The sequence below is a fragment of the Topomyia yanbarensis genome, chromosome 2, assembly GCF_030247195.1.
Source record: "Topomyia yanbarensis strain Yona2022 chromosome 2, ASM3024719v1, whole genome shotgun sequence".
NCBI lineage: Eukaryota > Metazoa > Arthropoda > Insecta > Diptera > Culicidae > Topomyia > Topomyia yanbarensis.
In genome coordinates, this window is record NC_080671.1 from 310,789,555 (window position 1) to 310,814,268 (window position 24,714).

General features: G+C 39.4%; 1 protein-coding gene across 1 annotated transcript in view; it reads left to right on the forward strand.

Moving 5' to 3' along the window:
• The window catches only part of LOC131680528 (homeotic protein female sterile-like), a 46,464-nt gene that overhangs the window by 6,987 nt on the left and 14,763 nt on the right, over window positions 1-24,714 (forward strand). The window contains exons 3-9 of the mRNA XM_058961243.1: window positions 5-810; window positions 882-1,052; window positions 1,511-1,630; window positions 12,465-12,593; window positions 16,622-16,701; window positions 21,110-22,848; window positions 22,921-23,089. Coding sequence (XP_058817226.1) covers window positions 5-810; window positions 882-1,052; window positions 1,511-1,630; window positions 12,465-12,593; window positions 16,622-16,701; window positions 21,110-22,848; window positions 22,921-23,089 — 3,214 coding nt within the window. The remainder of the gene's footprint in view (window positions 1-4; window positions 811-881; window positions 1,053-1,510; window positions 1,631-12,464; window positions 12,594-16,621; window positions 16,702-21,109; window positions 22,849-22,920; window positions 23,090-24,714) is intronic.

Below are 24,714 nucleotides of genomic sequence, written 5' to 3' on the forward strand. Positions count from 1 at the left end.
TTATTATCAAGAAACCAATGGATCTGGGCACCGTAAAGCGGAAAATGGATAATAGGGAATACAAATCGGCAAACGAATTCGCCGCCGATGTTAGGCTTATATTTACCAATTGCTACAAGTACAACCCACCAGATCACGACGTTGTTGCCATGGGTCGCAAACTACAGGATGTGTTTGAAATGCGCCTAGCGAATATACCGGATGAACCGGTAAACAACGCTACGCCTAATCAAAGCAAGGAAAGTGACTCATCGTCTTCTAGCGATTCTAATGCCACTGAGGAAGAGTCTGAATCGGACGAGGAGTGCAATCAAAAGTTAAAGATGCTTGAGAAGCAGCTGTTTGAAATGCAAGAACGTATGCGAAAGCTTGCTGAAGAAGCGTCGCTGAAAAAGAAAGCCAAGAAGAAAATGAAGGAAAAGAAAAAACTTTCAACCATGGGTTCGAGTGAAATAAAACAGGGCATGGAAGTGCACGCCAATCCGCCACACGCTCCGGTTAAGACGATTCATCAAGTTACTGCTATTGCACAGCCACAAATTACCAGTGCAGCTCCAGTAGTTCCAGCAGCGGCTACCACCAAAACGAAGACGAAAGGCCAGCGAGCACCCAAAGCAGGAGCCACTCCGAACGCGCCCGCCAAGCGAGCAAAAGGAGCCGGTACCGCGACTACAGGTGCAACACGAGGTCCTAACAAGAAAAAAGGTTCGCAAAATGTTGCAAATTTTGATTCTGAGGAGGAAGATACCGCCAAGCCCATGTCGTATGATGAAAAAAGACAGCTATCACTCGATATTAATAAACTACCAGGTAGAATTATACTTTTCTGTTACCAATCAACAGTAATTCAACATATTTCTTTGTAATTTTCGACGCCGTAGGTGACAAACTCGGTCGTGTTGTACATATTATCCAAAGCCGAGAGCCATCACTGCGTGATTCAAACCCGGACGAAATTGAAATAGACTTCGAGACGCTCAAACCATCTACGCTACGAGAATTGGAAAGCTACGTGGCCTCCTGTTTGCGCAAGAAAACTCGTAAGCCTTACTGTAAGTTTTCCAATTTAACAAACACTGCTACTGGAATAACTATCATTCACTATCATCAATCTCTATCCATCTACACGCTTTCCACTTTCTTCTCACGATCCTGTTTATTTTGCTAAGTTTTGCCATTTTTCGATGCGTTGGCATCGTTTAAAGATTATATATTTAGTGGCAACAATTACCTTTGTCTGTTGAGCTAGTCAAGCAAACCGATATCATAATCGGTAAAATACATACATTTGCAACTTCAGTAGTGTCTGTTAATTGGAAGAAATTGTATCGAAAAATATCAGTTCCGTTTGTTGTTATGTTTGTCTATAATATCCTATTCACTATGCTTGAGTTAGTTGAAGTATATTTTTCACACGTTGGACATCATACAATTATTTTTCGCAAGCAGCCGAAAAACGTTTGGTCTTACAATAATTGTCCGCAATTGTTCTTGTATTTGTGCCGTACAGATAAAAAAGTTTCCGGAAAATCCAAGGACGAACAAATGGCAGAAAAAAAGCAGGAGCTCGAAAAGCGGCTGCAGGACGTTACTGGTCAGCTGGGGACTGCCAAGAAGAACGCTAAAAAGGGTAAGTTTTTGTTTAGGTTATGTTTTGAGTTCTGATCGTCTGGGTTTAGTGAAATGATTTATGGCTCCATTGGGACATGTCCAGTAAAAGAAATATCCAGTTAATATTGCTATGATTTCCAAAACTATTCTGGGCTCAGGACTTGATTTACCTCTTTTATGTTGGTTTTGCTTAAGATTCAAGTTATTTTCTTTGAGCATGTGTTAGAATTGAGCGCTTGGTAGTATGCGTAGGACAAATTGTGTACAGCTTTGCCGCAGATTTATCCTATAAAGCATTCATTAAACTCTAAACGAAGAAAATTAGTCGATGTATTAGATTATCAGGATTCAAATCATGCAAAATAGTTGGTGTTAAAACCATTGACTGGGCGGGATTGCGCTTTTGAAAAAAATGGCGGTGGTTTTTTCACTACGCAGTTGTGTTGCGTGTCCCGGGACAGTGTGGTGGTGACGAAAAATCACCGCCACTTTTTCAAAAGCACAATCCCGCCCGGTCAATTGTTTTTACCAGGTAACTGGCATCCCTATCTCTACATACAGGGTTTGACATCGTTTGTCCACCGATCGATGGGGGTCAGTTTGACAATGTCAAAATTGCTTAAAATGTCATTAACAAACAATAGTAGCAGTAAACAAAAGAAAACAATGAACACTTTGACTGATTTGATGTAAACTAAAGTGCTCCTCGTTCGCATTTAAAATTAATTTCGTTCATTTTGTTACAAGCAAAGTTCTTATGTTGGCTACGAAAATGTGACGTCACGATTTTACACCAACTATTTTGCATGATTTGAACCCTGATAATCAAATAAATCGACTGATTTTCTTCTTTTAGAGTTTAATAAATGTTTTAGGTGGATAAACCGGTGACAAAGTTGAACGCATTTTTTCCAACGCATAGTATCAAGCGTTCAATTCGTGTAGACGCTTACCGAAAGTTCTTTGAACCTTAAAGCGACACAAAGTTAGGTTCTATGTGAGCTGACATCAGTTTTGGTTCGAAGCTTACTCTGTTTTGGTGTTAAGCAAAAAATGCATTAGTGAATAAGATTGCATAGATGGTCGGTATTAAGTTTTAGAATGCATGCCTTGCAAGAATGGCCGTTATCATATGCCACCTTGAATTAAACGCGACTTGAACTATATAAAAGATTTATCATAGATTGTAAAATACGAGTACTACGAAATGACTGACGACGGTTCTGAAGCAAAACGTTGTACATAACGGTATCAAACTTTTCGACAATGGTACCGGCAACCCGGCTGCAAACATTTTTCAATCAATTTTGACATACAAGGTATCGTTTCGTATCAATAACCTTGTTTGCGATGTCTGCTCTGGCGGGAGTTGTTCTACGAATTCTACGATTAAACATTACCTCTGAAGGGGTTCGTCTGGTGCAGACCGATTCGAAATGCTTCGGTAAGTCAACAGAAACGTATCCGATGCTTCTTCCATTGAACCTCTTACCTCTTGTATATTTTCACCGCATGCTTGATCGTGTCTACCATACGTTCTATCTGTCCATTCGATTGAGGGCGGAATGGCGCAGTAGTAATGTGTTCAATACCATTTGCGACACAAAATTGTGCAAACTGCGCACTCGTGGCACCGTTGTCCAACACCTATGTTAACCATACGGGCGAAAATACTGTTTGGATAATCTTTGGGCATTTCATGTGCGAATACACTACAAGTAAATAGTAGTAAACATCAATTGGTCCAGCATAATCAATGTAAACTCGTTGCCATGCATGTAAACTCATTGCCGGCCAGCGAACTGATTGTGGGAACATCTCTCTACAAAATCGTCGATCTCACTGTCAAGGGTCGGCCAATAAACGTAACTGCTCGAAATGGCCTTCATTCGCTGAATTTCTGGATGGCCTTGATGTAATTGGTCAAGACAGCGCTTGCGCAGCTGATATGGGATGTAAGCCGCTATCCGAAAAGGATACATCCCTGTACAGTTCTGAGAGATTGGCGCCAGTCCAAGAACCCTACCAACCCGCGATATTTTTGGTCAGTCTTTGACTAACCGAAAAACTATATCTAGAACCGGGTCGTTACTGGACATCTCTAAAACAGAGCGAAAAACAGTGTTGGAAACGATTGGCTTTGTACAGTGGGATTCTTTTTTTGTATCGAAGGTTTGGATTAACGATACATGGTTTTGTTTTGAGTCGAATCCTGCGACCAAAAATCATGCGATGAAACTTCGTGACTGCAATTATGGTTATTCCTTCACGATCAGGTTGGCAGGTGCTCCACCGGTACCAATGCTCTAGATGCGTGTTGGACAACATTCTATGACCCGACAGGGAACTGATGGCCAATGTTCGCTTAATTGGTCTAGATTGAGGATGCATCAACTGATACAACGACCTCTAATTTTGCATTATAGTGGGTCAGGAGGTGACCGTGCAAAGAATGAACTACATGTCCACTACACTACATACATTCGTCGGTGCAGCCTTGAGCTTGATGGTTTCTATTTTTGAAGGATCGAGACGGATTCCGGGCTGAGCTGACAAACGGCCCAGATATTTGATCTGAGAACACAAAAATGAACATTTTTCCAATCGAACTGTAAATCCAAACTGGAACTGTTGGAACAGTGCCTGCAAACTCCGTCAGTGCTCTTCTTCGTGATTCTCTGCCTACAATGATGTTATCGATGTTACCACACCTGTTCCGAGCATAAGACGATTGACTTTGTATTGATGGAAAGAAGCATACTAGGTAGCGGGTATTGATGCGGTTGGAATGCGTCGTTCAGTCCTGTGCAATATTCGCCGCAAATTCGAATACTACTGTTTGTGTTCCGGTGTTTTTATAGTAACGTTTAAAAAGCTTCAAAAGCCTGGCCTATAGTGTATTATCACTGTGTGGGACACACGACTCACTTTCGTGCCTAACCTCCAAAACACTCCTTACTCTGTTTTCGCTTTTCTTGCCCACGGAACTATGTACATCAAAATATTACTTCGTGGGGGGTCTCGTGCCTTTGCCTATGACTTTTATCTTGATATTTAACTCTCGACTATTCTCTTGCTTCTTGTCTATCTATTACGTCGCCATTACCTTACCGCGATCTACTCGGATAGTTCCCAGCCGTGAACTCACCCTACTCCGACTGAGTTCTCCGACGGAAGAATTTCTCCTTACACCTATACCCGCTTCCTTGAGCCATTTAGTTCCCAGCTTTATCGAAATCTACTCGGTTATTATCCGGCGCTGAAACTACCCTACTTCGACTGAGCGTTCTCCGGCAGCGGGATTTTTCTCGGTACCGATGTATGTTACGTGAGCCTTTTTGCTCCATTTTCGTCACGATATAGTCGGATAGTCGACGGCGGTAAATCTACTCTATTGTGAACTCCCCGGTGGTAGAACTAGACCTAGTCTCTGGCGGTAGACCTAGCCTACTCGGCGCCCCCCGCCAATAGGTGCTGAGGTCTGTCCAACGATTCCGGGTGGAACGTAGCTTCCGGTTCACTGACACCTCAATGACCCACTGATAGCTATTAGACGCGATCCAACCGTTCCAATTTCGGCGGTGGATCTAGTCTGCTCACTAGCTACTCGGTAGGTAATCAACGTCAGTACGGCTATTCCGGTGAAGTCTGACGATTGGTTCTCTGGCACCCGACGACCAGAACCTGGTGTTCCGTCGCGTGCTGCTCAACTGATCACCGGCGGTGGACCTAGTCTACATCGGCGAAGAGCTCCCCGGCGGTGGAATTTCTCCCGAAACCCGATTTGTTGTTTCACGGCGGCTTTCTAGCCGACTGTCCACTGTCGCACCTGGCATACCCCTTCCAACTTCTTAGGGCATTCGAAGACCTTCCAACTTCTTAGGGCATCCGAAGACCTTCCAAACTTAGGGCATTCGAAGACCACGAGTTCCGGTATCTCTTGTGCATTCACACACTCCGAGCAAAGAGGTATAGTAGTGTGATGATGCTCATACGTTCGAGTCGTTAGTAAACGGTTTGATATATTTCATATGCCACTGGTCGTCCGACGTCAAATCGAGCTTCGCGATTGCTTTTGTACACGTCCAAAAGTAGCACTAAAGACTTGAGGAAAATCAGTTTTGAGTCTGTCAACCACAGTGGTGGAATTGCTGATTCGGTTGCCAAACACCTTTATCGTAACTGAATCGAGCTGGAAAGTTTCGATTAAATCAAGTCCCACGAAGTGAAATTTTTTCGGTACTATTAGAATTATTCCCGAGTGAGTTACTCGAATTCCGAGAGTAGTTTCTGTGGATCCTTCGGATACTGTTTTATCAAATATCTCTCTTTTTTGAAAGGTCAGTGGATAGTTGTCAACTGTTTAACAAAATCGGAACATATATTTCTAAGATTATAGTGCTCTTCAACCAATTCAAGATTAGTCTCATCTTCTTTGAGTCAAATTTTTGGAGCTATGGTTGTCAATTTTCTTTTGTCCATTCTTTACTATAGGAACACTAAACAATACATAACAGTTTCGACGAATAGTAGAGAGTCAACGCAAAATTATTTCATTTGTTTATTTCATTTGTTTATTTCAAATACTCCAACGGACCTCAACGGATCTTATTGGAGGAGACCTTAATCTAATGTTTAATATGCAACATCGTAAACTCTAAACATAATATAAACATAAATTACAATCAAATATACACTTCTTCACAAAACAATATAAAACAATGTAAGAACATCAACAATATCATACAAGACATTAGCCACAATAAATTATTTTAATTCAACTGCCTGGTTTCCAAGTCGTGGTGCGCCTATTTACGAATTTTTTGAAAATAACTCCCCGAGGCCACGTTGTAGTCCGCAAAGCCATTGGCATCCACTTATTGTCCACTACAACTTTGAATGATGCATACTCCAAGGTATCACAATCTATCCATTTCGAAACGAGCTTCGTTACATCAATATTATCGGTTTCTTCAAGTCCAAGAGAAGTTGAAACTATTTTTGATAACTCGTTCTCTGTTACACGGGCATCGATGTTCGAAAGAAAGAATGTAAACGTTTGGCCATGTTTTGTCTGACAATCCAATGGAGAAAGCGTATCTACGGTCTGGTGTCTACTGAAATTCACCGGCGGTCTCGACGGGATCTCATGGTGAATTGTCTGTTCTGAAGTAGAGTAATAGCACTTCGGTTCATTCGTTGAAGATTGCATCAAAGAGAGTGAGTTTAGAACTTCCACTTTCGTTCGTAAACAAGACAATTCATCTTTAATTTTCGCGGTTGGGGTTTGCAATGGTTGAATGGAATCGCAAAATTTGTAGAACTGCGTTAAACAATCGTTACACATCCAAATAATGTTGCTGGTAAGAGCTGATAATCCAGCTTTTGTTATTCCGACGCAATCTGCGTGGAACGTTTTATTGCAGGTTCCTTCACACACCGTGAACAAATCAGCATCATCGATTGCTTGAGAACAGTTTCGGCGGTCCATTGTATTTGAATATAGTTTTGCTTTGTTATGACGAACAATGATGGAATCTTTAGCGAGCAATAGACAAATATACTTTAACAGTTTTCTCAACTGCGTGGGTCAGTTTAATAAAACTTTTTCGATCATTCACTAGACAAACAGCTAACGAAACGATTCGTAACACTTTCTGGTCAATAGCAAATAATTTTCACGGGTAAAACTGAACTCAAGACGGAAGCAAAAACAATGCGGTGTTCAAGCGACAACAACTCACAAACAAACTCGTACTCGTAATTCGTACTGTCAAACGCAAATGTCCGTTTAATAGCACGAGTAACTGATTTTTGCGTCTATTTTCTAATAATCACACGCCAAATATGAAAATAGAGAGACGCAAAGGACTCTTAATGGCTTCACTCCCAAATAAGTATTATGCCAAATGTCCATTACTCCAAATGTCCCGTAACCGCCAATAGGTATGCCAAATGCCCTGCCTATCAATAGGCATTATGCCAAATATTCATTAGGCCAAACCTGTGAGATTATGATAACATTGGATCAAGCATTTCTTTAGTTACATTTTACTTTTGCAAAATCTGGAAAATGCAATAATGCAATGGAAATAAGCAAGAATTAAGGAATAAATTCATTTCGAATGATATGTAGTGATTCTCGCTCCACTTCTTTGGTTTTTATTGAAATCAATAAAATGCCACATAGTCCGGTTTAACTTAACACCGACCAGATGAGGCAAGGAGAAAATTAGAACTAGTAATTTATAGATTTGCGCTTTGGTTTCGTGCATGACAAAATCGAGTCTGTGCTATATCTCTTTTGACAACACTATTACCGTGCATATTTTTGAAATAAAACGACATTTTCAGACGCGGGGCCGGAGGAGTAGGCATGTTCTTACTGCAGAAAAAAAGTAATTCGTCGAGTAAGCGAGATGAAGCAATCTATGACAAGGGTATCAAATATCTGTTACGGCACAGAAGGGACCGCGGGGGAACACCACAGAAACTATCCGAAAGGGTTTTTTTTAAGTCACAGGAGAAGTTTTAAAAACGTACTTAATTGTTGGAATCATGAGCAGACTAAGAGGCTGATTTCTCAGCTGCCAAAAGTTTTTATTTACTTTCTATTTGCTTACAAACTAAATGTGTGTAACTCATATTGGGTTAATTTAGTTGTACTAAAAGGGTTGGATGCAACAAAGGGGAGAGTCAATTTTGGGCAATTTTGACGTAATTTATAAATGATCCCTAATCTCGAGGTTATTTATCGTCGCTGTTGTGCTATCTTATGACAAACGCCATTTTAGGCTAAACTGAGTTAGATATATCACATTAGTTATCTGAGAAATCTCTACAAAATAGCGTCTTTGGATTACCGTCTTTTCACCACCAAATAATTTGGAATTAACCGAAATTATGTTCTATTGCTATATTATAATAGTTCTTGTATTTCAATAGTAAACTATTGAAAATCCTATAAAACGAAAAGATATCGGAAAACATGAAAACATCCATACATGAGTCAGTCTATTCCGGGCAGAGCCGTCAACAGAGAGCACCTAGCGACTCAATCAAATACCACTAGATTATAAATAGAGGTGCCGAGTGCCTGTTCGAGTCGGTCGATGCTTGCATTCCACATGAGCAACATCATGACTATATCGTCCAGACAGTACAACAAGCGTTAAACGCTATGGCATTTCTGCAACCCGTACGCAGTTAAACCGTGCACAACTTGCACGTGCACCGATTTCCTTGCTGTGTAGAAAGTTTATCGCGCGCTGCAAGAGTTGAAAATTAAAAAAAAAAACAAAAATGGAAATGTGATAAGTTCGAGTCGTGTATTTTTTAACGTTTCGTTGCGTAATATTTTAAATTACGAAAATGCGATAGCATAGCAGGATCGAAATTATTTTTCGTTATTTCCCATCCCCTGATTTATGTGACCTGGATAAAAAGCGTTACTGTTACGAATTAACACAAACATACGTCGAAATCATCGTTTATATCCCGCATAAACGTAAAAGATAAACAAGCAGTGTAAAGCTTTATGCTACGAAATGATTACAGATCATTATATTCAGAAAGTGACATCCAGAGAAAACTAACGAAAATTGGTGCACGAAAGAATTGTTCTTATAAACCTTATCACGATATCTAATAAATTTTGACAAAATTTTTAAACAGCACTTTACGCAAGCCAGTCCCATGTTCTATGGGATTCCCTATCTACATAGAACTGACTTACGGTTATAGACAGTTTAGTGCTAGAACTAGGGCGTTGCGCAGCAATAATCTATTGAGAGTACCTCTTCCTTAGCGAATGCGGCCATCACAGGATTACAGCGAACTTTTTATCGTGTTCGACATTAATTTAAATCGTAATGTGATTGGGGCAAGGTTTTTGATTTTTTTTTAAGAATTTTTAGATGAGAACATCATTATTGGGGCCGATTGCTGCCTGTTAGTGATTAACGTTTATAAATAAATAAATAAATAAATGTCAGAATGGCTGATCGGATATAACATCTCTTCCTCAAAACAAAACTTCATAAGCTACATATCGAGTATCCACATTTTGAGCGTCCCGTTTGATCGACGCAATCCTTTCTTCGCCGACAATCACGTTGCTTAACCAGGCTGGAAGCCCCCCCCCCCCATTTTTCACAATTCTCGTCGAGATAGATGGTTGGATACTTGAAGAAGGAATAAGGGCAGTCGAATTAGGATCGGGAATATTGCATTTCTGTTTTTTTCTTGAGTTTTCGTGTTTGGTGTTATAATCGCAGTGACTTCTTATAATATTATCTAGTTTGATAACCAAACTCCTCACCACTTAAAATTAATATTTTCGTTTATTAGGGAGTTCTCAATATCCGCATCAAGGCTACGCAGTTGATCTTTATGGCGTTTCCACATCCGACCCTCGTGATGTTGCACCATGTAGTCAAGCTTACCAAGAAATTCTATATTATTCCCGAATTCCATTTGCTATCGTGAAGTTACTTTCGAGCTGAAATTTTGGAGCCAACTGTTAATTTTCTTTTTTCAGGTTGTACTTCGTTGCCTTTCGAGGTCGCCAAAGGAACCATGAGATTAAGCTGCGAGCGTATCGACCAGCATCGATGGAGATTATCCAGTTCTAGGGTGAATCATTTTTACGATACGATATTAACGCTATCATTAAAAAAAGAAATTTTGGATGGATGGTGAAAAACGATAAAAGATATCGATACTAAACAATTTTTTATTGACTCCTGTATTAAATTATGACTCAACATAAATGACTCCAGTCTCTACTGAGCGGGCGGTCTTACGGCAGTTTGCCGGAACTTTGGTCATAGCTGGTGTTCCTTTGAGGTGACGGTACATTGTTTGAAACAATGATATGAGAGACTTGCTAGTTTTTATCTCGATATCATATGTAACAAACAAAAGTAAATGAGCTAGTCATCTTCATTCATTTCATTTATTAATTGCTGGCCGTCATATGAATACGATTAATGAAACTCGTCAAATAAGAATCTAGTTTCAAAATGAACAAAACCAAAGTTTTAAAAGTGAAACTATGTCCTTTTATGTTTGAAAAAAGGATACAACTCTTACATATAATATATATTTATAAGCAATTAATCAATAACAGCATTCAACATCACAGAAAAACTTGTTTGAATCCACCTAGCGGTGTAACTGTGTCTTTCTCATTTATTCCCTTCGTATATTATATTTACGTTCAATATAACATTGTGGAAATGCCTATTATTACATTCTTATTACATTTGATAAGCATACATAAGTGCACGACTATCACGGACCTGATAAGCAACATGTCGACGCTGACACACTTGAAACAAATAAAAATATGATAATTTATAATCTTACTCAGCGTGAGTTCAATGTTGTGTTCATATTTTGAAATCCGGGGCGGTGGGGAGAGGGAGAGAATGCGCCGGGAACCAGCTAAAACTTATTTTGGTATACGGGGTGGGTGAAATGAATGCTGGTGTGAGGTTGGTATGAAGGGGGGGGAGGTGAGAGAGGGGGGTGGGATTTGAGAGAGGGGGTGGGGTTTAAGAGAAAGGAGGGGGAAGGGTAGATGGATGGTCCAACACCCAACTACATATTGTACCTTCCATTTGAGACTAGGTTAGTCAAAATTGGTTCAGTCATTTTCGAAGTGGCTTTAGTTCTGGAATATGCCCGGAACCCGGAATTTCCAGGACTATCGATAGTGGACAATGTATTCCAGTAATCTTTGATTCGCCATCAGTGATCTAGGCCTGCGAATTGAAGTAATTTGATGTGCATTTCAATAAATTTTTACCTATGAAGTATTACGATTATACCGGTTTTTATGAGAAATTCCAATGTGAGCGCAATAACCAACCGTAACTCCGGAACCAAAAGTCAAAACCGAATGAAAATCAATAGTAGTCAATGGGAGTATTATACCATTCATTTGAACTCGTTTGTAAAAATCGGTTAAGAGTTTGTTAGAAAATATGTGTGACATTAGCTTAGGAACCTGGCGAGATCTCCGGAGGCATCAAGAACCGTCATAGATGGCCAATGTGGTCAAAGCTACTTTGATTGGTCATTAGTGATCTAGACCTGCAAATCCCAGTAATGTTGAACGTATTTTAACATCATTCGGACATCTTAGGGTATCCAGTTTATATGAGAAATTTCTGTGTGACCGCACTCCAACCCGTAACTCCGGAAGCGGAAGTTTGATCAACTACAAATTTAATAGCAGCTTATGGGAGCGTTTTACCGTTCATTTAAAACTAACAAATCGGTTCAGCCATCTCTGAGAAAATTGAGTGACTTTATTTAACACACACATACATACATACAGGCATTTTGCGATCTCGACAAACTGAATCGAATGATATATGACACTAGGCCCTCCGGGCCTCGGTTGCGAGAGCGATTTTTGGAGTGATTGCATAGTCTTTCTTTATATGAGAAAGGCAAAAATTGTTCCATTTTATAAATGACACTACACTGTTTGATATAAGTGAAGACCCATTTTTATCTGTCCCTTGGTGTATTTTAGACTGACAAAATGTTGATATTGACAAAATCGGGATTTTTTTCCTTTTAATAATCAGAAGCCGAAAAGACAGACATTGGTTTATTTTTCAACACTCGTTTCCTTTGCGCTTTATGGATCAGTTCCCTTTCTTGCACGAAATTGTTCGAGTAGATCCTCCGCTTCATGTTTGAGTGAAGGAAGGAAAAAGTAATATTCTAGTAACTTACCTCATAAAACATAAAAAGTGTCTTCCTCTTTTTAGACGACTTACATAGAAATAACTGTAGTCACCATCGTGTAACGCATTGTCTACATTGTGTCGTTTCAGCGGACGAGGCAGCGAAACAAGACGTAGCGCCTTCTGGTGGTAACATTTCCTCGAGCAGTAGTTCAAGTGATTCATCATCGTCAAGTTCCAGCGATTCCAGCTCGAGTGATTCCAGCGACAGTGAAGCAGGTTAGAGGATGCATATGCATAAATGTTTTGAGCTAGCGTAGAATCAACACTTTTTTAGCGCAATGACCGTATGCGAGAGAAGAAATAGAACGCACGAAACAGGCAGACCGCGTCAACTGCGAGAAAGAGACAGAAAGAGTGAACATTACCAAACGTTGGGTTTAAGGTTTCAGTACAAACCTACACTAATTTATAAATGTTTTCAATCGTTAAAAATGCGATTGAAAAGGTTTCTGTTTGAACGCGAATTACGAAGAAATAGCTGCGCGCTCATAGCGTTCTTTATATTTGCCATTAGCCGACCCAGGATCTTACCTGGTTCGGTTCTGCGATTGTTGCTATAGTTGCTCGCAAAGTTAATTCAGTTTCCAATAACGCAAATTAGGAAGTACAATTGGAATAATTAAACACATAGATATGATGGTGATCGATAAAATAAGATGATCAACTTTTGTTTTGTAAGCCTCTCATGTTCAGTAGTACAACTGAGAAGGTTTTTTATATATTTACAATCCTTACAAACAAGAATTACGAAACACGTTTTCACTTTCTTTTACCACCGATGGCTGGTAACAATTTTTGAATGTTTTCAACATGACTTTTTAAGAATGTCACAGCAAATAGACGCAGTGAGAAATGTTCATTGCTAATGGGTGATAATAATGTATTTTTTAAACAATTTTCGCTCGCGTGCAATATTGATTTCCTTACTGCGAAGTATATTTGTGAGCGGTTAACTTTCCATTTATGAAGAGTATTTTTAGGAAATATCACTGCATTTTCAATCGAATCTCATAAACACACAGACACACACAATTACAGCCGAGAAATTACACAAAGTTATATTTCTCTAACATCGTACTATGTTCAATCAACTATAATCACCGACATTAAAAACGGTTTTATTGAGTAAAAGAAAAAGCACCAACAACTGTATTATTAGTTTACGATAAAATAGTTGTGCAGATAATTAAGCTCAGAAACAAAATGAATAGGATAAAGTGTACACGAATTAGAAAGGTGAGCTCCTCCGTTGAAAATGTTTGAATTATGAGCAAGCAAACAGTTGTTGCCTTTTTGGTTTGCTTTCTGTTTTGCTGTGACAATATTCATACAGAGGATCAAATAAAAGGCAAACAATAATAAAAAGAAAGTGACATAAAACCATACAAACAGCAACATCATTCTCAGTTTTTTTGTTATAAGTTTTACATTTTTCATATATTATAATAATTGCAAAAGGGAGACAATTGTACAGAGTATGTGTAAATTTCTATTTATATACTTGTAGTGAATGATCAAACGGTAGGATTAGGAAAGCATAGAATAAACATGTTGATTGTTGTAAGCAGTCTGAAGAAAGTGGAAACGGCAACACAAAATTACTATTGGCCTCAACAACTTTCAAAACGAAACAAATAGTATAAATTGGCCAGGATTAATATAGTAAGATTAGCACCGATTCTATTCAAGGCAACAGTCTGGCATAAGGTTTTTTGAAAAACCAATCGCTGCAGCTAGTGGTGAAGCGATTTTTTGTTCAGTTTTGATCATTTCGTTCACGTCAATCATCATAATATTGTGTTTATATTTTAATTTCCATGTGTCTTCTTATGTTAACACTGATATGTAAAGTTTCAATCCTCCTTCAACAAATTTTCTCGTGTGTAGCAAATGTGTAATTGGGGACAGCCAACAAAACCGAAATGCACGCGTTTTTCATATCGTGAAGTATCGAATTCCACTGAATGCAGAAAATTAAAACAAGTTACAGTGAATATGCAAGAGACAAACAGCAATTCCAATACGTTAAAATAATGAAGCAAACCAGTAGTGTCGAATTAAAAAACAAAACTACTCACAAAAAGGTATGTTTTCAATATATTTTTGCTTTGTTTACCACCATTCTGAACTTGTTGAGATAGGATTATCATCCATGCCATCAATGGAGTCCGTAATACAGCTAATCTACGTATACAGCACTTCTTAGCCATTACACAGAAGATAACAATGGAAAAATGTTACAAAAAGTAAAATTTAGTAGAGACCGTTGTACCCCGTGTTTCATCGCGCGTAGAACCATATTTCGTTGATTTTCGTCTTATTCTTCTATTAAGTTTTGGATCATTTGAACGACTGAAGTAATAGTGATGTTGGTTTATATTAACCTTAATAAATCGCAGACAATGTGTAATGTACAATGAAAGAATTGATTTAAGAAGCAAAAGTGAACGATCAATTAGTTTCCGTTGTAAATAAATCGAACCTTTGGGTTCAAGTTATTACTGCAATTAGAATAGTGCGCCACTGCCTAGCGCAATTAGATTCATTCGGTTTAGTACATTATGAGATTTGCTGAGACCAGAGTGCGTAAAAAGTGCAACAGTACAATGCATTGAGAAGCATTTAAATGAGAGCGACAGTGAGAGAGTACTTTGACACAGTAGTGTAACAAACAAGTGCAATTCGATTTTTAATTCGGCTGTCGGCGGCGCCAAACCCCTTACACATTGTTTGCACGTGAAAATGATTTTCTTGTGATGTTTCTTACCTTTTGTTTCTTCTTTAACCGGACCGTGTAAATAAGAAAGATTTCGTTTTCCTTGAAAAGGAACATTCAAAGCGAAATGATTGACAGCAATAGATATTTTTGTGACATTTTTACAAATAGTCTTGGAATTTTCATTTTTCCTATCGTGCGGCTTCCGTTTATCAATGGGAAGGGATAGAACAAAGCAAGGCAATGTAAAAAAAAAACTAGACGACACTCAATAATTGCATAATTGCAAAATTTTGATTTTTCGTCTGAATATATATTTTGCTTTATCCGTAATAGGCATCCGCAGTAGATAGAGAAAGTCCATTCAAGTGCGTATATTTATTAATCTATTATTTTCTTCCTGGTACTAATATTCTACACTAGTTTAGCAGAGTTTACCGTGAACATATTCGTTAAGATTTTTTATTGATTGGAAACTAATAATACTAAGAACTGCTCCGCATACACGGTGTGAATTTTTCCATCCAGCATCCTTTGCGTGTGCTGTTGAAGTGGAATACAAAGCGGAACAATTCAATGTCCTGAGCGTTGATCCTCAGTAAAAAGCGTGGTTTAAGATGTACGTAACTTATAAATTACTTCGAATACGTCATTCATCATGAACAACTTCAGAATTGAGATACTGATCCACCAACGAAGAGAATGGATTCCAGAAGTTTCATGAAAAGAAAACTGAATAAGTAAACACTGAAAAAGTAACGAAAATTATTACTTGGAATAAGTGTATCTTTCTGTTTGTTTTCTTTTCTACTAGTGGCTAAGAAGTTCTTATTTAAACGAAAAACGCTAAACAGTAATATGTAGTGAACAACAGAAAAAGAGTAAAGTTTCTAGCATCAGCTTAAATTAAATAAGAATGAATCGTCAAAAACTCTATGTGTTGATCTAAAAAAGCAGAGATACTAAAATGAATGAACCGACTCTGCAAACAGGTGAAAATAAAGTAAATCAGTTTTACACACATGATTTTGATTACGGACGCAAAGGAAAGATTTATTACATACCCTTTACGAGTAAAACAGCAAGTAATCATAAGCATTAATGAAGTTTATTACAAATTGAAACAAAACAAAATTTACTATAATTACAGAAAGGTACAGAAAAATATATAACTAATAAACTGAGTAACATGTTTTAATCTTAAAATAGAGTTCATATTATTTATTCCGCGGGATACCAAAGAAAGTTCGAAACCTGTCGCTGTTCGCTAGATGGTAACATTAAATTTGTCGTACTCGGTATTGCTGGCTGTCCACAATCCCACTATATCTATCTTCAACTAAGATTGTCTCCATTGTGTGCTGTATTGTTGTTAGTAGAGCGAGTCTAAGAAGCGTCGCGAGAAAATTTGTTGAGTGGATAGAGGAGAACATTACTAGCATTTAAGGTATTTATGATACTGATTGTCTCACGGCACTGGTCCGATTTATGAACGTGTCTCAATTTGGCTATTTGCTCATCCTTGCAGAGTCCGGACGACCTCCCAAGAAGAAGAAGAAAGATTCATCTTCGCCAGTGCAATTACCATCATCCATGGTAACGAACCCGGTAAGTTCACTAGCAATATTCGTGTAGCTGCTGTCCTGTAAGCTCGTGTTACGTCACGTTTGCTGCATGTTTTGATCGAATCTGAATATAATTGATGGGAAATTGATATGATAATCTATCGTGGTATTGAAACTTTTCACGCAAGTCTTCAGACAAATCGAGTACGGGAGAATGAGACATTCCAGGGTTGTTACGGTCTCGCGGATTGTGCGATTTTCGCAGATTTTGCGATTTTTGCGGATTTGGGGTGTTTTATATTATATCAGTTTGACGCATCATACGGATTTGGCGCGAATTCAATTTTCGACAGTCTTATTTTATCAGAATCTCTTCTAACATTTTCATTTATCATTTTGTTCAAGATGTATACTATTAACTTTTATTCCAATCGCTGGGAACACTAATCCCACAAACAAACGAGTTACTGCCATTAAAATTAATATGAGACGTTATGTTATGGAACATTTGAAGGAACGTATGATTTCCGGAAGGTTAATTAACCCTCAGGCACTCGCGCCGTTGTATTTTGTCCAACACCTTCCGAAACTCTAGCGAAATCTTATTCCAGCACCAGCGACTGCTCATTCGTTGAGCCATTCGCGCGAGTGCTGGAGGGTTAAGGCGCCGGACGTGGTTGTGATCAACAAACTCTGACAAAGACAGAAGTTTTATGATGCCAGAGGTTGCTGAGATGTTCCCAAGAAATATAAGTTGGTTTTTGCGGATAACTTTGCCGGTAAATTGTTGATCTGGCAGGGAATCTGCAGCTGTGCCCGAAAGACTTCGATTTTTATGGCCACTAAACAGCGTTTTACATTAGCGTTCGTTTTCGCGACAAGCAGTTTATTGCACGAAAGAGTAAATTCCAAACCCTGCAACCTAGATTCGTAGAAATGTGGCACTTTCAAATGCGTGTCTTTCCTGTGTACCGGTTTAACCTGTCTTTCAACCGAATAATTTTCTAGGGATGAAGCAAAGATAACAGAATCTTATTCTGCGTAAACAACTAGCAAAAATCATTCATCGTTATTTCGATGAAATCCACGCACTTTCGTTTATGTCGCTCATCTTCTGGTGTACACCTTCTTCAACTTCAATCACGGTCTTGGCCTGCTGATTCAGTGTCCATTTCATGACCGCCCAACACTTCGCTATTGGACGAACCTGGGGACAATTTGGCGGATTCTGCTCTTTTGGGATGAACTGGATTCGTTTGTTGTATAATTGTAGCACATTCTTTCTGTAATGGCAGCTTGCTAAGTTTGTCCAAAACGTAACGGTCCATCATGGGACTTAAAGACCCCAGTTTTATTTGACGTTTGTTGAGGAAATTCCGATACTTCCGAATTCGTAGTGTTATCTGTCACGAAAACGTTGTTTTTCTTGCCACAGGTAGCCTTTCAGATCATATTTTTCACAATCTGATCTGTAAAAAATGAGCCACGGAATTTGTTTTAAATTCGTCTCAAAACACATACATCGAGTTTCAATAGCACCGTGTCGAAAAGCATACGGACCTGGATTTTGGACACTGTGTTTTGCTCGAGGCTTCGGATGAGTTGTTTACTTGCTCTATAATATTTGTAACTCTCGCCGAAGAGTACAGAAATTTGATTTTATTGGAGCCAAATGCAACTTACTCTTCTCTGTCGTTCGTTCATTTTGAACCCTCTGATGGGAACTGTGTTTGCGGGATGCCCCTAGAGATTTTCGGTTTTGCAAGCAACAACACTGATGGCTGATATCGAGGGGAGATCAGGTCGATTGAAACAATAGCACTTTTTGATCCCCAAAAGTACTCCTCCGTAAGATGCTTCTCGATCCAAGCGACTAACATTAAAATTGTAAAAGTTTTTTTTTCTGAAGTAAGCCATGTTTCGCATAATGCAAATGCATCGCATTTCAAGTAATTAATTAGAGTTTTAAATGAATCGATTTTCGGGATAATAGTTATGTAATTCCACTGTAGAACAGTGATCAGATCCGTGACTTCTTTCGATGAATTAGCCATCGAAGGATTCAATCTGAAAGGAGGGGCCATTTTGCAGTGGGCTTCATCAAAAAGATTTTTACTCCAGGAAGATAGCTTATCAAGAATCTTTTAGAGGGTCAGAAATATTGAAAGCTGTAAAACTCCGGTCTACAATGTCAGAGAAATATATGTAGTCAGCGCTGGTTTCTTTATCTGGCTGAGAAATGGGAACACTTGGGGTTTTGATGTTCCAGAAGGAGCTGGGAACTATTTTTCTGAACACAGGTTTCTGAGACAGGGAGCGATTTACTTCGGCTTCGCACCAGTACTTCCTCAAGTAGATATTTTAGGAGGACTTTAAAGAGACACATTCAGGCCTTTACAACGAAGCTTAGGGAAGGAGATGTTCCTCCTTTTTCTATTGCTTGTAGACACAGCGACCCCGAAGGGATCGCTCAAATTTTTCCTAGCGCTGTTTGTATGCGGAACATGTCGAGAGATCATGTGGATTTCCCCCAGAGTAGAGACACTTTTCAACATAGCTTCCGCAGAAATCATCCACATGATTCCAATCGCATTTTCCACAACGAACTTAATTACTGTAATCGGAGGCTGTGTGTCCCAATTGCTCGCAATTAGCACAGGTCATGACCCGCGGCACAAAAAGGCGAACAGGTTGACGAACTTTGTCAAAGAGGAGGTAGTTAGGTAGAGAAGAACCGGCGATGGCCACCCGCTTAGAATCTGGGTTGAAGTATGCTGAATGCAAACGTTTGCACTCCAGTGTCTTCACTGGCTGAAGCATGGAGTCTTTAAAACAGCCAACCCCATATGTCAGCTCTCGACAAACATATGATTACGGCCTAAAAGCCAACTGTCAAAATCCACTTTGAATGGAAATTCCGGACAAACCGTTACACGCCAATCACAAATGTTGGTAGTAACGAAAGAGAAAAGTTTTTTCTTTCATAAACTGTTGTGAACTGTGTTCGACTAGTAACGGTTTGTCCGGAATTTCCATTCAAAGTGGATTTTGACAGTTGGCTTTTAGGCCGTAATCATATGTTTGTCGAGAGCTGATTCGCGCAATTCAAACTCGGTTCGGGGACCACCCCTGTAAATTCAACCCTATTTGATGGTACGTATATCCTGCACTCCTTCGTGAAAGGCAAGCAATATCGTTTGTCTGGTTTACGCAATTTACCACCACCCGAAGCTTATCAGGGCGTATTTTCGATCTTTCTCTCGCGGGCAAAAAGCGTTCCGTCAGCATTCGAGAAATTTTCAATAAATTCAAACATTTTTTGTTTTTTGTCCGGAAAAAGATCACGCAAGGTTCGGTGGTCATGGATTAACCTTGAGCCGGGGAGCCGATTTTGTTTCGATGGATGTCGGCGCACCTGAAGGTCTATCGCCCAGTGCACACTAGTAGAAGAACCAAGAAAGGGGAACGTAATATAGTAGCGATACTTATCTTGGATAACGGTATCCAGGCTACTCACAAGAGACGAAATACTGCTACTACTCTGCTGGCCGACTAACGGTTATTCGTTATCGCTATACACTGCACGGATTGGAAAGATCGAGTTCTCGTTCCGGGAATTACCGTACGAATGGTCCTATGTTCTATTGAATCTCATTCATGGAATGTAGCAAAGAAAGTTTGGTAGACAGCGTCCTGTCAACTATTCAGGTTACAACATTAAATAAGGAATCTGCTCAGAGCAGACATCTGGGGATAGCCGAGTTTTGGAAGCAAAATTTTTTAGTTGTTTAAGCTCCCGAAATCAAATATTCCCCAGTTTTATTTGATTAACTTTTGGTAACTCTCAGATATAGAGTAGACGCTCTCGCTATGAAACTTCCTGTCGTCCAGCGATGCCAGATTTACAATCGTGTCTCTATCTTACAGACTTTTGATGGTCTCCTACAGTAGTTTACAAATTTAAAGCTACTTTTAAAGTAATAACGTAATGTAAATAAAGTTTAAACAACCATCTACAGACTTTTACAGACATTTTAATTATTCTTCTACAGACATTTCACAAAAACATGTGGCATCGCTGTGTCGTCGCAAAGACAGCTTGAAATAAATTAAGTTCTGAATCGTAGTTTGTAAAAAAAATAAGAAAGGTACAGTTGTATCGAAAAAGGTTTTTTCAAATGTGTCACTTCTAGTGTAGCCATTTTTAGATAAAATACTGATTTGTCGTCTTTTTGTCTACTGAATCGTCACATTTCTTTTCGGTAACAGCTACCACGTATTATAATGAGTTTCGATCAAAGCAAACGTAGAACGTTCACCCCTCCCGGTCTCCAAAAGATCTCAATCTTTGGGTTAGGTCCCATGCTAAGATGAATAAGTTTGTTTTGTATTATAGTGAATACTAATTCGCTCGTATAACATTTTTTGGTATTACTTCCAAACGATAATAGCCAATTCCCGCTACAACATCGACAAATACAGCTACCGCGACAGTAACAGCACAGACCAGTACATCGTCGACGGTCCCATCTGTCGTTCCTAGCAGCAGTTCATCCCTTTCTAACACAGCGCCAACAGTTACTGCATCCACTACATCACTAACGACGCCACAAAATTCATCGACACCATTAGCAGTTGTTCCTCCATCATCCACGGCAGCATCAATCGTGATACCGCCCGGTCCCAGTACACCAAATATGCCAACTACGAATCCTAGTACGACAACTTCCCAGAACACAACACAAACTCCGATTCCTGTTCCACCGGTCACACCATCTACTAGCATACTACCACAAACACCTCAGCTTTTGTCAGAACAAGGTCTGTCTCTGGCAGTGCCTGGTAGTGATTGTGTTTTGAATAACAGCCTGAGTAACAGTAGTAACTGCAACAACAGTAACCAAGTTCCATTACCAACGCCGTCACCAAATACGACAACAACATTACCTTCAAATCTGTTGTCTACTAGCAGTAATAGTATGAATAACATCAACACTGTTACGCAGCAATCGCAGCAACAGGCAAGTCTGCAGCAATCTCTCGTCCAGCTCGGCCAGTCTAGTAGTAATAGTAATCTGGCATCCAACAACACTAACGGTATGAGCAATCCGATCAATGTACCGACTTCACAGTTTTCTGCAGGTCTAGCAGCAATCCACAGTCTAGCCAATATGGCTTCCACTGGAATGCAACAACAGTTGCACTTACCTCCGGTTCAAACGCAAAGTCAACAGCAGCTACCGCAGATGGGCAAACAGCAGCAAAACCAGTCCGCTCACATGCCCATGCAAATTCCATCGGTGCGGACTTCATCCGGTAACACACAATCGCACAATATGGCAAGTTTCATCGATCCTCTGGAACATTCATTGGCCTCTTTTGAAAAGAACGACGCAACAGCGTTAAGTTTAAATCTGTTAAATGATCTTCAGTCATCACTAAAGCAAGAACTGTCTGTTGGAAGCATGCAAGCCCATACAAACCTAATACCATCGCTAGACCTGATGACGCACCTGCAAAATCAGATGCACCACTCAAATAATGGCTTTAACAACGACTTCAACGGCAACGGACCGCTTAATGGAATGGGCAACCTTGCATCTAGTGTTGGCATGAGTCAGATGGTATTAAATTCAATAGCAACGACTAACCCGATGCTGGGAAACGTACCAATGCCGTCATTATTTGATCCACTGCAAAATTTCATGCGCTCGTCCAGTTATCAAGGAAATCCCAGTCATAACGAGCGAACGATTGACTTAACCGGTGGAAGCAGTAGTTTAGGGCCGATTCTTAAAAAAGAGGAGGGAAAGTTCATGTTAACACCCAAACCGATAGAGGATTTGCTGATGAATCCCGGCGAAAAGAAATTAAACAACACGCCCCCCGATGTGAAGGGGAACTTTTCACATGCATTTAAATCCTCGGTTCATGATCAAAATCTGAAGAATGCATGGTCGTCGCTCGCATCAGCAGGCTCTCCACAGAACAATCCCACCTCCAACAAACCAAAGCCGGCTATGGACACCTTCCAAGCATTTAGGAATAAGGCTAAAGAAAAACTCGACAGGCAGAAGCTACTCCAGCAACAGGAATTGAAACGTACCCAGAAGGAACAGGCGGAGAAGGAAATGAAACGACAGCAGGAGCAACAGCACAAGGTTAAACCAGATGATATAAACAATGGACGGTGAGTACGACCTATGACTTGAATCGAATTTACCATAATCTGTATAATGTGTTATATATTTTGTGCGCTTAGGAAAATGTCGATCGAACCACTACCAACTCGTGTTGTTGAAGACATCAAAGCATCGCCACAGGGTAGTCCTACGCCAGTAGCGCCAACCACACCTCACAATGTAGACCGATCGGCAGCCAAACGAGCTGAGCTAAGAAAATTGGAACAGGAACGTCGAAGGAAAGAAGCGGTAAGTTTTATTTTAAGGTTCTATAGAATAAGCACTGATAAAATTTTCTGAATATGCTGATCGCCGGGAACGCGAACACGAAGTTAGAAGAACACGTACCTGTGAGTGTTCCGACTTGTTTGTGTGCTTCTTAGAAAAGATACGTGTGTCGGCTTTGAGCTGCGTGCCAATAGCATCGCGGTGCTGTACTATTTTTCGTTTTTCTTACTTATTTACTCATAAAATGGCGGAATTTTTCGAGAAAAAGAGCAATTTTTATTTCTAACGAGTAAAAAGACCCCTTAATTAAAAAATTATCTCAAAAATAAATTTGAATAACAGTTAACACTGCAAATCGTGAGACGTTCTACAAAAAGCTTTGTCACCGAGTCGCTTGTCGATATTATTGCATAGAAAAATTACTGAATGTTATTGAAGTGATACATTATACTATACAAAAGTTTTGATCAATTCGCTTCACCCAAGTTTCTGAAATAAATTTGCAAAAAAGTGTTTTTTTCAGGCTGAAACACTTACCCCCTCCCCTTCCCAAATCTGAAGCCCCAAATAAACAAACAAATAATTCTGGAGAAATTTTAGATTAGGACCTTCTGGAAGATCTGGAACAGCCGAGTAACTGTCCAATTCATTAACCTTGTTATTAGAGGTGTGCGCCGCGTCGACGATTGCATGTAAAAATAGTAAGCACATCGGCGTGATGCCGGCGCGCCGCCGATTTTTACCTGAAATCGGCGGCGCGGCGCACACCTCTAATAACAAGGTTAATGAATTGGACAGTTACTCGGCTGTTCCAGATCTTCCAGAATGACATTACGTAACCAAAAAAAAAAGCATGTGAAAAACACTAAAAAACACCAACTTTATGAATTGATTAGTTCAGCGAATGTTCCGGATTTTCCGGATGGTCATTATCTAATCAAAAGGATCAATTTTTCACTTGGAACTTCAAATGTATGCCAATTCAACGAAACAAATGTTTTCAAAAAAACATCAGAATTCTAGAACTAGATCCAAGAATTAGCCAGTTTTACGGATGTTCCGGATCTTCCGGGCGGATGATTTTCACGTAGAATGCAGGGTCAATATTTGAATTAGAGTTTCAATATCATTTTAGTTGGAATTTTATATAAGCTATGAGGAATATTACAAAACTCTGGGATCAGTTGCTTGTTCAGTATAATGAGAAAATGCTATTGTACCGCTGGAATCGGAATCGTAAAGCAGAACACCCAAGATCGGTCGTATCACGTACAAAACAAACATGTGCATTCTCATTTTTGTTATGTTTGTGTTTATCGTTAGTATTCTGTAAATAAACCTGTGATTTGTGATGACGATTCTGCATACATTTATGTATGCCAAACATGACCCATTCGGTACCGATTCCCTCTGGCCAACCAAGCCAGGAACAGTGTAATTTACCAGAAACTGAAAATAAAACTCTAGAAACAATTTGAGTACAGTAAAGACCCGTTTTTATCAGCCCCTTGGCGAATATTAAGCTGATAAAACAGGGATATTGATAAAATCGGGACATATATTTTTCTGTCTTTTTAATAAACCGAAGCTCTTAAAATATTCTTCCTTGTTCCTTAGATATAGCTTTGTAACCTTTTCTGACTATT